Consider the following 18,527-nt stretch of genomic DNA (forward strand, 5'->3'; position numbering starts at 1 on the left):
TGGATCAGAGATAAGGAGTATATTATTAAGAGTAATTTGACGGTGTTCATTGTGTTATTGGTTCTCTTTGGGCTACTTGGTGACCACTTTGGTGGTTATGTTGTAGGGCTTTATCCTTAGGATGGTGTCTATGGAGGTCTGAAGTATTTCTACATTTCTATTATTTTGTTGAGTGGGTTAGTTGATTGAAAGTTTTTAGCTTGCTCATAAGTTTGATGTGCAGGTGTTTTTCTGGTGGATCATTAGTTTACTCACATTTAGATGCTCAGATGTTTACTTACTATCCCTCCCCCTCCCCAGTCCACATCAAGATCCCCAGCCTCCAACCGTGGAGATAAGCTCACAGGCTTACCTACAACTCTGGTGGTCCAACAGGGTTATTGGTGGCAGGAGCAAAGCCCCCTCACTCCTGCCCCTTGCTATGCCTCTATAAAATGGCTGCCGTGACCTTGGCAGCTCATGGTAGTGCATGAAGTACCATGAGCTACTGTGAGAGGTAGCGGCAGTCATTTTACACAGGCACCGTAAAGGCAGGAGAGAGGGGGCTGTGCTCCTGCCCCCAACAACTCTGCTGGACCATCAGGAATGTAGGTAAGCTCAGGGATTTACCTTCACAGTTGGGGGTGGGGTCTTGATACGGGATAGGGGAAGGGACGGAGGGAAACAGGGGACATGGGCGGAAAGGGGGAGATGGTGCTCGGGAGCTTTTTTTAAAAGAAAAACAAAAAAAAGTTATGCGAGCTTGCCCGATATTCAGCTGGGGTCGCATAACTCTTATGTGATGCCAGCTGAATATCGGCCAGGACCACATAAGTTCTGGCAGCCTGCCCACCCTAAATTATCCCCCGATATTTAGTGCCAGTGCCCGGACATGACCCAGCAATGAGTATCAGAAAATAATTTAGCCGGCAAGGATCAGCATTTTAAAAAACACTGACTACTGCTGGCTCAATATTGGGGGGTGGGGTGGTCTAGGTTATCCTAAGTTATGCTATATCCTTAAGTTGATATGAATAAGGAAATATTTCCTCCAGCAGTTAGAACAGTATGCAGTTTATCAATGTATAGCAATCCAATTAATTTCATGATGGTTAGAATTTCTGTTATTTTATATATTCCACTTGTGTAAATGTATAAATTGTTTAACTGATTTTGTTTCATACAAATTTGAAGTGCAAACAACTAAAATTTACCAAAAAACCCAAATGGTCATTTTTATTTCATAAGGTCATCCCGTTTAAATGTATTTCTTGAAGCACAGATAATATCAGCAAATTCTAACTTCTAAAAGGAGCACCAAGTGATAGACATGAATTGATTTGGGTTAAGGAAATGGAAGTGGTGGGAAATGAGAAAATCCATGTTGAACTTCAGATTGCCGGGGACAGTTCATTGAACACAGAAGTGACTGAATTTGGGTGGTCACTCTCTGATTTAGCAAACTAATACCAGAATCAGAAAAGAGTGAAGGATCACCCTAGTAAAGCCACGGATGCCAGGGTTTAAATTCTGCTTTGTCCTTGTGATCTTGAGGAAATTACCTACATAAGAACATAAGAATAGCCATACTGGGTCAGAACAATGGCCCATCTAGCCCAGTATCCTGCTTCCAACAGTGGCCAATCCAGGTCACAAGTACCTGGCAGAAATCCAAATAGTAAACGCAGCAGAGAAAAATCCAAAGTACACTCAGACAGGAGAAGAAAACAAACCATCAGATGGTCAGCTGGATTCAGTTCAGCAGGTGAGAGAAGCTAGGGCTAGAGTGCTGCACTTTGCAAAGCCTTTCACAGCCGGGCGATCTAGTTTAGCTGGTGCTTCTACCGTCAGAATCGAGCCAAACTCCTTGCTGCCTTCATCTACCCATCAAGCAATAAAATCTCAGGATAGTGCACGGAAACTGCCTGCCCCCAAGGTTGTCATGTTGAAAATCTTGGAGACTTCATTCTTTGACATTTGTCTGCAAGTGACTGGATGCTGACCCTACCTCTGAAGCAGGCAGTTTTGCTGAAACAAGGACCGTGTCGGGTCTCTCCAATACATTTCAGTTGAAGCCCCCAATCCTGAAGGTTCCTTGTGCTTTTGTTTTCAGAATTCCAAATAGCAGCGTTCCATGCCACCAGCCCCAGGGCAAGTAGTGGCTTCCTCCATATCTGTCTCAATAACAGACTATGGACTTTTCCTCCATGAAGTTCACTCTCTATTGCTTGGAACAACATTAGGGCTAGATTCATTACTGTGCATTAATACGTACTAATACATTATTTAATGCAAGCCCCATTCTTTAAAATGGATTGAATTTACTAATTAAAGGGCCTATTTGCTAAGATGCTTTAAGGGTCATTCTATAAGGCAATGCCCAGTTTTGGGCAGCAGGAGCATATGTAAATGGAGGTATCCTAGTCATTCATGCCATGTAAGTAAGTAAGTAAGTGGTATCTTATAGAATACTGACTAGTGGAAAAGTATGTGCCATGATATCATGGTATGTGTTTTACAGATAGGTGTGTGCATGGGTAAAGCAAATATGTACATACATTATAGAATTCTATAATGGATTCCACACTTATTTCATAATTATAGCATTCAAAAATTGATGTGTGCTCTGGCTAGTGTTTAGGCATGGCCATTTGTACCAGCTATAAGGCTGATGTAAGTGATTGTACCTTAAATATAAGAATTATTTTGTGTGTCATGTGAACTATATGCTGCTTATTCTCTTATTCTGCCCTTCAACTGTTTAATATACCATATTCTCTCTAATAATCGACCGGGCTATTATTAGAATCACTGGGTTTTCTGAAGTCTATGGCAGGCAATTAATGGAGGGATCATTTCTCATAGGGTTACCATACGTCCGGATTTACCCGGACATGTCCTCTTTTTGAGGGCATGTCCGGGCGTCCGGATGGATTTGGCCAGCCTGCCCGTTTGTCCGGATTTCTGGACAAATGGGCTGGCTGGCGGGGGGCGGGAGCGGAGGCGGGCGCGGGACTCCCTTCCCCTCCCCTTACGCTACTATCCCTGGTGGTCTAGAGGTACCTCTTTGCTCGGGGCAGGAAAGAAAGAGCCCCCTCTTTCCTGCCCGGAGCACTGCTGCTAGCTGCCCTGCTGCATCCTGTGCGAGTCCGGCTCTCGGCGATTCAAAATGGCCGCCGAGAGTTGAAGTCTCGCGAGGCTGCTTCAACTCTCGGTGGCCATTTTGAAACATCGAGAGCTGGACTCACACAGGATGCAGCAGGGCAGCTAGCAGCAGCGCTCCGGGCAGGAAAGTGGGGGCTCTTTCTTTCCTGCCCCGAGCGAAGAGGTACCACTAGACCACCAGGGATAGTAGCGTAAGGGAGGGGAGGTGACAGGGGGAAGGGAAGGTGATGGGGGAAGAGGGGGTGACCGTGGCGGGGTGATAGCATGAAAGGGGCGTGGCAATGGCGCAAAAGGGGCGGGGCAAGTGTCCTCTTTTTATGAGGACAAAAAATGGTAACCCTAATTTCTCACCTCCATTCCTCCTTCCCGTGATGACCATTTCTCTCCTCCACCATGCCCTCTCCCGATAACCACCATTTCTGTCCTCCATCCTGCCTCCTGCAGTAACTGGTATTACTTTCCTCCACTCTCCATCCCCTTTCCCATGGTGACCAAATCTCTCTTCTTACCTCATCTTCAGGTTATGATGGTGGGCTGGTGCAGGGCTTTGAGCATCTGTGGATCCTCAAGGCCCTGCACCATAACTTAGAGATGAGGTAAGAAGAGAGATCCGGTGTCTCGGGGAGGGGGAAAGGGGATGGAGTATGGAGGAGAGCAATGCCAAGGGGGGGAGTGATTATTGGAAGAATCTTGGCATGGTTTTAAAACCAGATTTTCTGAGGTTTGGGGGGTCCTGAAGAAGGAGGTGGGTGATTATTGGAGGCGGGTGATTATTAGAGAATATGGTAAATAAAGTGCTTAATGTCTGTTTAGCTAGTAAAGCATGAAAAAAACTTCTGTTTGGATCACTTAAAGTTAGGCACTGGGATGCTCACTAAGAGCGAATTCTATAATGGCAGTGGTGCATTCCACTGATGTTATAGAATACTAGCATAAGTCTGTGCCTAACTTTATGCAGGAGGGAAGAGGACTTGATACACCCACCTTTCTGTGGTTTTTGCAACTACATTCAAAGAGGTTTATGTAGTATATACAGGTACTTATTTGTACCTGGGGCAATGGAAGGTTAAGTGACTTGCCCAGAGTCACAAGAAGCTGTAGTGGGAATCAAACCCAGTTCCCCAGGCTCAAAGTGTTCTGCACTATCCACTAGGCTGCTCCTCCACTGCTAGATTAATGGATGGCATAAATTCTACTGTAAATGTTAGCATTCTATGTCCTGTGTGCTTAACTGCTTGACATGTCCCCAACCCGCCCATGTTCCTCTTAGGTCTACAACCCCCTTGAAGTTGCACACATTCTAGAGTTTGAATATACAACTTATGGACTATTAAGGGCAGTTATATGTGTAACTACTAATTGATGCCCTATTAGCACCAATTAAGGCCAAATATAAACTACTATTGCTTGTTAAAACCAATTTTCGGCTCATAAGTTACATGTGCAACTTGCCTTATTCTATAACTTGTGTGCTCCCAAGGGGGGTTAAGGGGCAATTCTTTAACTTGGTGCCTCCATTTAGGTGTGCCGATGCTGAATCCTGAGTGCCAATTATATAACGGCATCTGTGTGCCAAGGGGCCTTTTTACTAAAGGGTTCCCTTTGCTGCACGGCAATCCAGAACTACCACCAGCCCACGCGGGCACCGGTGGCAGTTCCACCCTCAGCACATGACATTTTCAGCGCTCGCAGAAATATTTGGAAAATATTTCCACAGGGGGTTACCCAGTGGTAATTGAACTGCCTGGTTACCGCTAGCTTAGTGTGAGCGCCCTTACTGCCCCCCAATGGGTGGCGGTAGGTGCTCGCCCTGAAATGGCCACATGGCAAGCATGAACTTACTGCACAGCCATTTCTTTTTTTAGGGATTTTTACAAATTGTGGTAAAATGGGCCCTGGCGCACAGCAAAAATGTCCACCACTGCTAGGACAGGGCCTCTTGTACCACAGCTTAGTAAAAGTGCCCCCAATATACTATCATATAATATTAGTATAAACTCGAATTAGAATGCCTAGGCTGCGGCAGTCCTGGGAACAAGATTTACATTTTGATGCGTCAGAATTTGACTGGTGCACCTTTTGGATTGACTCCATGCGCCCAACTAAGTTGGCGGCGATATCCCAGTCCTCATATTTTGTATTCCACCGAGCCTACTGGACCCCTGCTCGAGTAGCAAGGATTACTAAGACTACTACCTTCAAATGTTGGTTTTGTCAGGAGACAGATGGATCCTTGGCGCATATGGTATTTTTCTGCAAAAACGTTAGAGCATACTGGGGACTTATTTGGGCGAAATTGTGTATTATTTTTCATCTGCCTGAGACTGCTGCAATCTATTATGAGGTTGTGATACTGCGTGCCTCTTCCCCTACTATTTCCCTTCTTGAGTCAGATAAGAAACTGTTTAATATTCTGTTAGCTGTCGCTTTGCATTTAATTGTTACACATTGAAAAAACAATGCGCATCTGAATTATAACGAATGGTGGAGTTACGTATGTGTGAACTAAAAATATGAAGCACTTCTTGCCCATAAGCATCACAGAGTGCAGTCTGTCTTGAAGACCTGGGCTCGCCTAGACTTATTTTGTCAGGCATCTCGTAGCACTACTTGATTTTGGCCTCTAGGTATTGTCATGGAACGTTTATATATTTGCACTTGGAAGCCATGGTGGGGTTTTTTTTCCATTCTTTTTGTTATGTGTTGTTTGCTTTTGTGTATACTTTTCTGTTGTATTTTGAAAACCTTTAATAAAAATATGATACAAAAAAAAAAAAAAAGAATGCCTATATTCAGGCACCACCATTTACACCAGGCCAATGGCAAGCTAAATGGATACTCCGAAGTGCACCAGGCAAAGCATGTACCTTGGAGACATGGCCCTAGCCTGCTTATGCTCCAACCACATTGCAGTTATACACTACAGCACTTAGGTTCAAACTTATGGAATAGTGTCTAGTTTGCTTACACACGTAACTGACAATTTTGGCGCCTTGATGTGCATAAGTGTAGGCATCAAGTTAAAGAATTGTCCTTCATCTGTGCACTAATTGCCACAAATACCTAGCATTGAAATGTATTGAAATGAAGGGAAAGGGGTGTGGAAAGTGTAGGGAGGGAAGGGGCAGAAAGCGTGTATCACAGTTAAAACAGGTGCACTTTATTTGCATGAACTGCAAAGCATGTGGATAATGAGGAAAAGTAACTGTGTTTACATTATTAGTTGCAAGATTATTACATGCTGTTTATTCCCTTCATTAATATCTCAGAAGACTCTATTCCCTAAACCTTTATCATGGAAGTTATGTATATCCAACACAGGGATGCCAAGAGGGGGGCAGTGGAACAAGATTCCCCCAACCCGGCCTCCACGAGGGCTCAGCACCAGGATTTGTCACTCTCCTGCTCCTGTGTTGGGACCTGGATAATTGTGTTAATGCAATAACCCAGGTCCAACACACAATTGGGGGGGGGGAGCGGCAGTGGTCCAAGTGGGGGGGGGGGGGGCAGAGGGGCAGGGGCGGCAGCAGCCACAGCAGCCCTGCCCTGGGCCCGACTCTGTCTCTAGGTGGCCCTGCTCCAACACATTAAAAAATATATATATAATACATGTCAAGTGCAAAACCTTCACTCAGCTTAAAAATATAGCTCTACACACACAATTTCATTATGACATGTTAAATTTGATGAGGTGTTACATTCAGATGCACAAGTTATTTCCTTGCTTGAGAGTCTAACAATCTAAAGGGGGGAAATGATCAGTGTGGGCTACTGTTAAGATGAGATATTTTGCCACAGGTCGTGCTAGTTTTGTGTACACCCCCCTGGTGGCGTAGCAAGGTATTACAGTGATGTTAGAAAATATGTCACAGTGGGGCCCTTTTACTAAGCCGTATATGTGTCTACGCACATCCAACACGCACCAATTTGGAGTTACTGCTCAGCTACTGTGTGGCTCTTGCAGTAATTTCATTTTTATTTATTTATTTTTTGCACTTGTATCCCACATTTTCCCACCTATTTGCAGGCTCAATGTGGCATACAGAGACCTGTTATGATATCGCCATACCAGGGTAAAGAATACAATTGGGGTTACAAAGAAGTCAAGGAAAACAAGAGGATTTGGTCAATTTTTGGCGTGTCTGAAAAATAATTGTTATTTTCTGGCACGTGTCCGCTATGTGTGCCAAGTGGCACTTGACACGCATAGGTCATTACCGCCTGGTTAACGCGTGAGACCTTACTGCTGTCAATGGCTGGCGGTAAAGTCTCAGACCCAAAATGGATGCAGGCCAATTTTTATTTTGATACGTCCATTTTCTGCAAAAAAATTTAAAAAGGCATTTTTTGTAGGTGCATTGAAAAATGGATCTGTGCGTGCCCAAAATACGCACCTATACTACCACAGGCTATTTTTCAGCGCACCTTAGTAAAAGGACCCCAGTGTTTCCCCAAATGAACTCTATGCCAACCAAAGAGTTTAACAATAAGCAAATTAACAACAGTTCTTATCTGTCTTTCCTTTTACAGAGCTCTCAAATATCTGCAGCAACATTAGTGAATATTTCAAAAACATTTAATCATCATCAGATTAGCATTTATTCATCTTATTTTTAACAGTATAATGGAAAAAAAATAAAATTTGAAAACAATCCTGTTCTTCCTTGAATTGATTCTTCATGAATTAACCCCAACAATAGCTGATTTCTACTAACACAAGGAATCCTAATCCACCCTGTTAAAATGTCCAAGGGCACAAATTGGAGTGGAGGAGTGGCCTAGTGGTTAGAGCACTGGTCTTGCAATCCAGAGAGGGTCAGTTCAAATCCCACTGCTGTACCTTGTTACCTTGGGCAAGTCACTTACCCTCCATTGCCTCAGGTACAAACTTAGATTGTGAGCCCTCCTGGGACACAGAAATATCCAGTGTACCTGAATGTAACTCACCTTGAGCTACTACTGAAAAAGGTGTGAGCAAAAATCCAAATAAATTATGTTCTACAGGAACTTTAGATCATCTCAGAAACAACAACCCCAGAATCAGATAAGTTGGACTTTTCCTTTCACTTTCTTTTACTATTTATTTCCACTATGTGACCCTCATGTCTCAGTCTTTGTTATAAGAATCACTCAACTGTGGTACAAAGTTCAGTTCCCATGATGTCTTTTCAGTTCCGGAATATTTTCTCCCTACTATCCTTTCTTTAAAAAACTCAATAAGAAAAAAAAAAAAACTCCTTCCCTGGTGTGTGCTCACTTCTTTAATGTGTCCTCCCTTAATATGTATTTTTAAAAAATATTTACTAGCTATTATTTTAAAATAAACACTACCCTCCCCAACCCACAACATTAGCCCCATTACACCTTCCACTGACATTCACTCCATACCAGTGGCGTAGCCACAGGTGGGCCTGGGTGGGCCGGGGCCCACCCAACTAGGGCTCAGGCCCACCCAACAGCAGCACACGTATTAGCAGTAGCAGGTGGGGATCCCAAGATGCGCAAGCAGAAGACTTCCCCCTGATGGTAATGAAAACGCTATTCTCCAGGATACCAGCACCTGCGCATGCTCAATTTTCAGCGCGTGCCTGCTGTAGATTGCTAAGGTGGAAAGAAGCGTTTTCCCGCCAACTGAGATTTTGATTTGGTGGTGGGTGAAGGGGAGAACACTTGGTGCCCACCCACTTCTTGCCTAAGCCCACCCAAAATCTGTTGTCTGGCTACGCCCCTGCTCCATACTGCAGTGTATGGTTCTTTTGAAGTTTTTCAAAACCATCACTTTGCAAACACAGACATTAAGTTTCAATATACTAAGACAGCCTCAGTGTCTCCCTATCTTGGCAGCTTTTAAATTAAATGTTCTAAATTATATACCGTATTTTTCGGACTATAAGACGCACCGGACCATAAGACGCACCTAGGTTTTAGAGGAGGGAAATAGGAAAAAAAAAATTTTCCTCTTTCCCTCCTCTAAAACCTAGGTGCTCCGGTGCGTCTTGTCCGGGTTTTGGACCTCCATCCCATACTTACAGGATTCCGTGTTCCCTGGTGGTCTAGTGACGTCGGGGCAGGAAAGAGCCCCCTCTTTCCTGCCCATCGCGCTGCTCTCCGTGCTTCTCAATGCTTTCCGACGGTCTCGGCGAGATTCAAAATGGCCATTTTGAATATCGCCGAGACCGTCGGAAAGCATTGAGAAGCACGGAGAGCAGCGCGATGGGCAGGAAAGAGGGGGCTCTTTCCTGCCCCGACGTCACTAGACCACCAGGGAACATGGAATCCTGTAAGTACGGAACGGAGGTCAAAAAACGCTACCTTCGGACTATAAGACGCACCCCCCAATTTCCTCCCAAATTTTGGGGGAAAAAAGTGCGTCTTATAGTCCGAAAAATACGGTACATAACTAGTAAAAAAGGCCCGTTTCTGACACAAATGAAACGGGCGCTAGCAAGGTTTTCCTCTGAGTGTGTATGTTTGAGAGAGTGTATGTGAGAGTGACTGTGTGAGAGAGAGAGAGTGAATGTGCGAGTGTGTGTGTGTGTGTGAGAGTGTGTATGTGAGAATGAGAGTGTGTGCAAGTGCGTATGTGAGACACAGTGTGTGAGAGAGAGAGAGAGAGTGTGTTTCACATAGATACAGTGTGTGCGAGAGAGAGAGTGTGTGTGAGACAGACTCTCTGTGAGACTGAGCATGTGAGACCAAGAGAGTGTGTGAGTGACTGTGTGACACATAGAGAGTGAATGTGATACAGTGTGAGACATAGAGTGTGTGAGAGACAGTGTGTGAGAGTGAGAGAGAGAAAGACATTGACTGTGAGAGAGATAGTGTGTGTGTGACAGAGATACCTCCCCCCCTCTGGTGTCAGCCCCCCCCCCCTCTCTCTGGTGACAGCCCCCCCCCCCCCCCCCCCCCCTCTCTCTCTCTCTGGTGTCTGAGAGTTACTGTGCAGGAAGCTGAGCTCTGGCTGTGCTTCAAGGAACTGACCAATCCTATTTAATAGAATGCACCTCCAACATTCTGAAGCCGAGAAACCTCGTGTGGTTGGTCACTTCTGCTTGTGATGAACCCGGAAGTACGTGATGTCAATTCAGGAGATGGATAAAGAGAGCAGGAATGCCTCAGCCATGCAGTCAGCTTTGGAATGTTGGAGGTGCATTTTATTATATAGGATATTTTTGGTATGAAACTTTTATAAGACCTTTCACACACTGGTCATTCTCACACACTGAAGCCACAATAGCCGCGGGCTTCTCACATTATCTGTATCAGTCATTCTACATCAAAACTGGTAAACAAATCTGACAAATTTCCTGCTTTAGAAACTCACAACTTTCAGCACATATTCACTCTTTTACTTTCCCTCCCAACTACAAAGTACAGCAACAGCAGCTTTCAGAATGTTTACCCTGGTAACCAGGGCAACCAACAGCCACATGCACTTGTCCCAGCACAGCTCTACTGCACAATCAAGTTGTTTCCACAGTTAAGTAAATTTAAAAGTTTGTTTCTTTTAAAAAATATATTTAACACTTGGAGGGGCATAATCGAATGAGGCTCCCAAGTTTTCCTGAGGGCGTCCTTGCAGGACGTCCCCGCGAAGGGGCAGGGAAACACATATTATCGAAACAAGATGGGCATCCATCTTTCGTTTCGCTAATACGGTCGGGGACACCCAAATCTCAACATTTAGGTCGTCCATAGAGATGGTCGTACCCGATTTTCAGCAATAATGGAAACCAAGGACGTCCATCTCAGAAACGACCAAATCCAAGCCATTTGGTCATGGGAGGAGCCAGTATTTGTAGTGCACTGGTCCCCCTGACATGCCAGGACACCAACCAGGCACCCTAGGGGGCACTGCAGTTGACCTCATAAAAAGCTCCCAGGTGCATAGCTCCCAGGTGCATAACTTCCTTACCTTGTGTGCTGAGCCCCCCAACCCCCCCAACCCCCCCCAAAACCCACTCCCCACAACTGTACACCACTACCATAGCCCTTAGGGATGAAGGGGAGCACCTAGATGTGGGTACAGTGGGTTTCTGGTGGGTTTTAGAGGGCCCACATTTACTACTACAAGTGTAACAGGTAGGGGAGGGATGGACCTGAACTGCACTGCAGTACCCACTAAAACTGCTCCAGGGACCTGTATACTGCTGTCATGGAGCTGGGTATGACATTTGAGGCTGGCAAAAAATATTTTTAAAGTTTTTTTTAGGGTGGGAGGGGGTTAGTGACCACTGGGGGAGTAAGGGGAGGTCATCCCCGATTCCTTCCGGTGGTCATCTGGTCAGTTCAGCCACCTTTTTGAGGCTTAGTCGTAAAAAAAAGGACTAAGTAAAGTCGCCCAAGTGTTCGTCAGGGACGCCCTTCTTTTTTCCATTATCGGCCGAGGACACCCATGTGTTAAGCATGCCCCAATCCCGCCTTCACTATACTTCTGACACGCCCCCGGGAACTTTGGTCATCCCAGCGACGAAAAGCAGTTGACGACTCCCAAAATCGGCTTTCAATTATATCGATTTGGGTGACCCGGGGAGAAGGACTCCCATCTTCCGATTTGTGTCGAAAGATGGGCGCCCTTCTCTTTCGAAAATAAGCCTGATAGGGTTACATTAGCACAAGGCCTTGTTGCATAAAATGGGATCCTGTGCTAAAATAGCATGACTTGGGTTAAAATAACCTGTCATAATGGTAGCCCAGGTTGATAATTCCCTCCCCTCCCCAACCCCAAATTGTACCTGTAAGAGTGGAGGGTAAATAACTTGCCTGAGATCACAAAAGACTAGATTCAGTAAACAGTGTTGCAAAAACAGCGCCAAAGAAAATCAGCATGGAGAACTATTCTATAGACAGCACTCTTGAGTTGCACACCATTTATTGAATAGTGCTTAGAGCTGATTCCCATGCTGAACTTTGGCTGTGAGGATTTACATCAAGTAAAATCTGGCATGCAAGTTAGGTGCAGATCCCCCAAATTGTTGCGCACATCTTGGGAGAACGCCCTTGATCCACCCAAGCCCCTTCCTTGCCACACCTCCTTTTGGGTTGTGCACCATGATTTTTGTCTGTTCAGTTTTATAGAATAGAGCTCAGCGAGATGCACATTCAGCTCCCAATCAAAGTCAATTAAAGCAATAAGTAATTGTTAGCATTCTGTACTGGCATTAATGGGCTCATTAAGCAATTGAGATGCCCACGCATCTCAGGATCGTACAGAACGTTTGTTGTACATCTTTCAGCACCATATAGAGAAACCAGGGGAAAGTGTGCCAATGTGGGAAGTTGGGATTTGAAGCTTGATTTTCCTGGTTTACAATTTGCTTCTCTAACCAATAGGCCTCTCCTTCACTCAAAACCAAATCTAAAATCCATTCGTATGAGATTTCACTTATCCGTACTTCCTGTGGAAGGGGCTATGAATAAGCAGTAGTGAAGAGAAAAAGAAGCAGACTGTGGACATGATGGAAAAAATATGTAGGGATACAAAATAAAGGAAACACACGCGTTCAAAGAGATTAACATAGCTAACAGAGGCAAAGAGTAGGTTAAAAAAGAGGCAGGAGACAGCATGAAACAGGCATGAGGAGCTTACACATTGAACACGAATTAACATATACATCAAGAAAATGTCATCATTTCTTGAGGGGCCCTTTTACAAAGCAGCAGTAAGCTCATCGTGGGCTTACTGTGTGGCAATCCAAAACTACGACTGGCCCAACGCGGGCGCCCGCAGTAGTTCTACCCCACGCATGGCATTTCTGGTGCCAGCGGAAATATTTGAAAAATTGTTGAAAAATATTTCCACAGGTTGTGGAAATACCCCTCAATGGGTGGCGGTAAGTGTTCCCCACATGGCCACGCAGTAAGTGCAAACGTACCGCATGGCCATTTCTTTTTTTGCATGGAATAGAAAAAAAAGATGCAAATCGCCAATGGCAATGTTGAGAAAAATAATTTATTCACCACATTATTTAAAATAGATTCACCACGAAATGCTACTGCTGCTGCTTCTTCTCAGGAGAGGAGTTGTTTTAGGCCAGTAGGTGGAATTGGTTTTACTGCACCACTGGGTTGTTATATGCTAGCCCCTGACGTAGCCCTTTAGGAGGGCAAAACGCGGCCGTGTCGGGCCTATTTTAAATAATGTGGTGAATAAATTATTGTTGTCAACATTGCCATTGGCGATTCACATCTTTTTTCCTATTCCGTGCTGGATCTTGAGAATTGCCTATTTGTTTTCTTGGGCATTTCTTTTTTTTGGCCTTTTTACCCACTGCATAAAAAAGGCCTCGGCGAGCGGCAAAAATGGCCGCTGCCGCTAGCGCAGGACCCCTTTTACTGCAGCTTAGTAAAAGGACCCCTTAATGTGGTACATTGTGCAGTAGGTGCCTTTTATTTAAATTCCAAATCAAGTAGTTCTGCAGGCCACACTTAAAACAGGTAAGCATTTTATACCATAAGACTCATGATAGACAGATTATTACATAGCATCTATGCATTTCTCTTTTGTTTTATAACACCTGTATTTTAATAAAATTTAGAGAATAGCTCCCTACTGTCCCCATTGTAATGTGGAGGGCAACAAGAAATGAGACAAAGGCCATTTCATGTATGTCTTTTGCTGCTTTACAGCAGAGTTGTTCATGTTACTACTGTTTCTGGCAATACAGAAAAACTTAGTGGGCAGGTATGATATCATCAGTGGCGTAGCGAGGGGGGCTGCCATCCGGGGCAGGGCGGTTCGCGGTTGCACCCCCCCCCCCCGGGTGCAGCACGATGACATACCCCCCCTCGGCGCATCAACACCCCCCCGACCCAGTGCCCACCCTCTTCCGTCCAACCAGCTCCCTACCTTTAAAAAAATATCAGAATCCTCACGCCTGCAAGTAAAAGAAATGTGCATCGTCTCATCGGGCCTTCCCTCGCTCTGTCTGTCCTGCCCTCCACTGACGCAACTTCCTATTTCCGCAAGGGCGGGACAGACAGAGCGAGAGAAGGCCCGATGAGACACTGCACATTTCTTTTACGTGCAGGTGCGAGGCGCTGCGCCTCGCTTTGGATTACAATATTTTTTTAAAGGTAGGGGGAGCTGGCAGGGAGCACCCCCCCCCCCCCCCCGAGCTGACACCCGGGGCGGACCGCCCCTCCCGCCCCCCCTTGCTACGCCACTGGATATCATAGTACTATAAGCTATGTTGTACTGCCTGTTATCAGACAACAAAAATCATGCCTGCATTTATCAACCAATTCATGGCTCCAGATACATAAATTTACTGTGTTTAGCTGTAACATTTTAGCAGATGCACACAACACAAATTCAACAAATCAACATGCAATAAACAATAAACACTAGCAGGAATCTCAGTATTTACAGATCTAGTACATACTGAAGTAAGCATTTATATGTATCATGCTTCACAAACACAGACATGTCACGGGGATTGCGTACACTTACAGCGTAATGGTGGATAGCTCTGACATCTTGCAAGAGTGCTGGTTAGCCCTCTTAGGCTTACAGTAGCATTTCTGAAAGCAGCTGCTAAACACATGTATGACAAAATTAGCAATTCTTTTTCTCAGCCTACATTGAAAACTGAAGTAGGTAGGATTTCTACCATTAACAGAATTTCACAAGACAAAGCACAGCATGGAGGTCTGATCAGATGAAAAATAAAAAATAAAAACACACACATCAATTGACTGAAGTGCAACACAAGCACACTTAGCAGAACACTGACAAAAGTGGCAAAATTTAGCAGTCACATATGAAGAAGTAATAACTTGGGGGACCCTTTTACAAAGGCGCATTAGGCATTACGCGAGTGCAGTGTGCACCGTAATGAGATTACCACCAGGCTACCGCACCCCCCGGTGATAATTTTAGATTTAACAAACGCGCATAATGCCTGGAAGATTTATTTCCTCCCATGCGCATTGTTTCCGATGGGAATCGGCAGTTGGCGTGTGCCAAGCAGTCACCACGCATGTAGCATGTGAGCCTTTACCGCTAGATCAATGGGTGGAGTTAAGGGCTCAGGAAGGTTTTGGACACATGCCAGTTTCAGTTTTACCGCATACCCTTTTCTCGTCCCATTAAGAAAAAGTCCTTTTTTTGCAGATGCGGTAAAAACTGGACCAGTGTGCGACCAATACATGCACCTACACTACCGCAGGCCACTTTTTACCATGGCTTAGTAAAAGGACCCCTTGAGTTGTAGCTCTTCCCCCCCCCCCCCCCCCCCATTTACTAAGCCGGCTAGCGGCAGCCACGCGGCAATGCCGACACAGCCCATTCAAAATGAATGGGCTATGTCGGCATTAGTGCATGGCAGCCGCTAGCATGGTTTAGTAAATGCGGTGTGTGTGTGTGTGGGGGGGGGGGGGGGGTTTAGACTTTGGGTAAAATTCCAATGCATGCTTCCCTCTCATAAGCACAGCACACCAACATCTGACAGTTAAAGCCAGTACTGCACTTGGATCATAAAATTCCATTTAAAGTTACAGAAAAACAGATTTAAAGCCTATAAAATATAAAGTAAGCCCAAGCTGATTTCTACATATTCAAATTAGCAACGCTGAACACATTATTATGTGGTGAGGAATGGGATTGAGATGGATATTGATCACCTTGGTTCAGTTTTTTCATGCACATTTTTCAATAAAACACAAATACTGAAGGAAGATTTCCAAGCAATGCAAATAGAAGTAAAGAGATGCACAGCAATTATTAGAAAGTGACCATGAATTTCAGTGTGCTTTTTTTACTATGGATGACTTTATTTTGAATGTTGATGTAGAACCTAGAGTATGTTAATGCACCATCATCTATACTAGCATTACAAAGCATCCTTTTAACTTTTGCTTCAGTATAGTATAGAAAAAATGTATGATTGCAGGAGCATTTAACCTTATCATTCTAATAAAATGCTACACAATATTAGAGTTTATGGTGTCTCATAGCCCTTATTTCATAAAAGTGAATCTATTACCAAGAATTGATAGTTTTCATAATTCTAGTTCCAAATAGGGGAGTAGCCACGGGTGGGCCTGGACGGGCCCAGGCCCAGCCACTTTCCCTCCAGGCCCGCCCATCCACATCCTTGCTCGCTGACGCTGCACTGCATTTTCTCCCGCAGCTCTGCCGGGTACGGCCGTCCGGGAGGCAGCGTTCAGCGTAGCCTGCCTGCCTGTCCTTAATTCTTCTCCCCAGGCTCCGCTTCGCTGCATCGCTCCATTGCTCCCTGCATTCTTCTCGCCTGTCACGCAGCGCTGCCATTCACACGGGCAGCTGCGCTCCCCCCTACCGCGTCCATCCAGTCCTAACAGGAAGTGCATCAGAGAGGACCGGATGGACGCGGCAAAGGGGAGCGCAGCTGCCTGTGTGAATGGCAGCACTGCGTGACAGGCAAGTAGAAGAATGCAGGGAGCGATGGAGCGATGCAGCAAAGCGAAGCCTGGGGAGAAGAATTAAGGGCAGGCAGGATTTGCACATGTGCAAAAATTGAGCACGTGCAGGATAGAGCCAGTGGCTGACAGCTGTGGCTCGCGGACACTGCCACTGGCCACCCAAGAGGTAAGGTTCTTCGGCACGGAGGAAGTCTTAAGCTGGCGGGGCTTGAGGATCCCTGCCAGCACAGGTATTTTGTTTACTTTGGAGGGGGGGGGGCACAGGTAGGGGGAGGAGTGGAGATGAAATTTTTGGCCCACCCACTTTGGCCTTGGGCCCACCCTAAATCGGCTGTCTGGCTATGCCACTGGTTCCAAATAATATACATTTTGACCTCTGCAATCTTTTTTATTTCTCTAGCTGAACTTGTGCAACGGTTAGCTCGTCAAATAGGTTTAATATGAATACAGAATTACACAAAACATGTCAGCAGATAAAAAGTACTTGGGCTATCCAGTTTACCTTAATGTGGTGGTCTTTTACTAAAGATTAGCTCGAGATATCTGCAGCAGGGCCCAAAATGGGCCCTGCTGCAGATAACTCGAGCTAATCTTTAGTAAAAAAAAAAAAAAAAAAAAACCCTCTGTACCTGCTGCCTGTGTTGCTTCCCTTGCTGTATGTCTGTTCTAATCATGCTTAAATTTTGTCACTATTCTGACTCATACCACCTACATTGGAAGTTTCTTCTTGGTGAACATCAATGACTCAGTAAAAATATTTTCTCATTCCTTTTGTTTTTCTCTCTTTAAATACATAAGACAACATTTGTTTTTCAGGAGAACATTCATTCTTTTGGTACCCTATTCATCCTGATAGATAATTGTATGTTTGTATCACATTTCTCATTCCTACTTTTTATCTTCAAGAGCTGCTCCTACTATTTGTGACAGCTACACTGCCTTTCTCCTTACATCGAGAAGGTAAATCTTATCCCAGTTGTGTATGCCATGGTAACATCACGACTGGATTACTGCAATGCACCATACAATGGTCTGAATACAAAGGGCCTGCACCAGCTCCAGTTGATTCTGAATGCAGCAGCAAGACTTATAGAAGGTTGCAAGTGACACGACCATATCACATCATTGGCTACCAGTACAATACAGGGCTAAATTTAAAACTCTATCAAGCTTATTTTCGAAAGAGAAAGACGTCCATATTTCGACCCAAATCAGGAGATGGGCGCCTTTCTCTCATGGGTGCCCAAATCGGTATAATCGAAAGCCGATTTTGGGCGCCTCCAACTGCAGTCTGTCGCGGGAACGAACAAAGTTGACGGGGGCAGGTTGGAAGCATGGTGAAGGCGGGACTGGGCGTGTTTATCGGCCGAGGAAAGATGGGTGCGCTCGGCTGATAATGGAAAAAAGAAGGGCGGCAGAAGCGAGAATTTGGGCCGCTTTTTTTGGACCCTTTTTTTCACGAACAAGTTCACAAAAAGTGCCCCAACTGCCCAGCTGACCACCGGAGGGAATCAGGGATGACCTCCCCTGACTCCCCCAGTGGTCACTAACCCCCTCCCACCAAAAAAAAAAGAACTTTAAAAACTTTTTTTTTTCCCAGCCTGTATGCCAGCCTCAAATGTCATACCCAGCTCCACCACAGCAGTATGCAGGTCCCTGGAGTAGTTGTTAGTGGGTGCAGTGGACTTCAGGCAGGTGGACCCAGGCCCATCCCCCCTACCTGTTACACTTGTGCTGGTAAATGGGAGCCCTCCAAACCGCCCCCAAAACTCACTGTACCCACATCTAGATGCCCCCTTCACCCATAAGGGCTAAGGTAATGGTGTAGAGTTGTGGGGAGTGGGTTTTGGGGGGGGGGATTTAGGGGGCTCAGCACCCAAGGTAAGGGAGCTATGGACTTGGGAATTATTTTTTAACTTTTTTAGAAGTGCCCCCTAGGGTGCCCGGTTGGTGTCCTGGCATGAGAGGGGGACCAGTGC

At 45.3% G+C, this 18,527-nt stretch overlaps 1 protein-coding gene across 1 annotated transcript in view; it reads right to left on the bottom strand.

Annotated features, from left to right (window-relative positions):
• Positions 1-18,527, bottom strand: part of ADCYAP1R1 (ADCYAP receptor type I) — a 273,281-nt gene that overhangs the window by 22,126 nt on the left and 232,628 nt on the right. The window contains exon 12 of the mRNA XM_030189904.1: positions 14,597-14,677. Coding sequence (XP_030045764.1) covers positions 14,597-14,677 — 81 coding nt within the window. The remainder of the gene's footprint in view (positions 1-14,596; positions 14,678-18,527) is intronic.

The sequence above is a fragment of the Microcaecilia unicolor genome, chromosome 1 (genome assembly GCF_901765095.1).
Source record: "Microcaecilia unicolor chromosome 1, aMicUni1.1, whole genome shotgun sequence".
NCBI classification, from domain to species: Eukaryota; Metazoa; Chordata; class Amphibia; order Gymnophiona; family Siphonopidae; genus Microcaecilia; species Microcaecilia unicolor.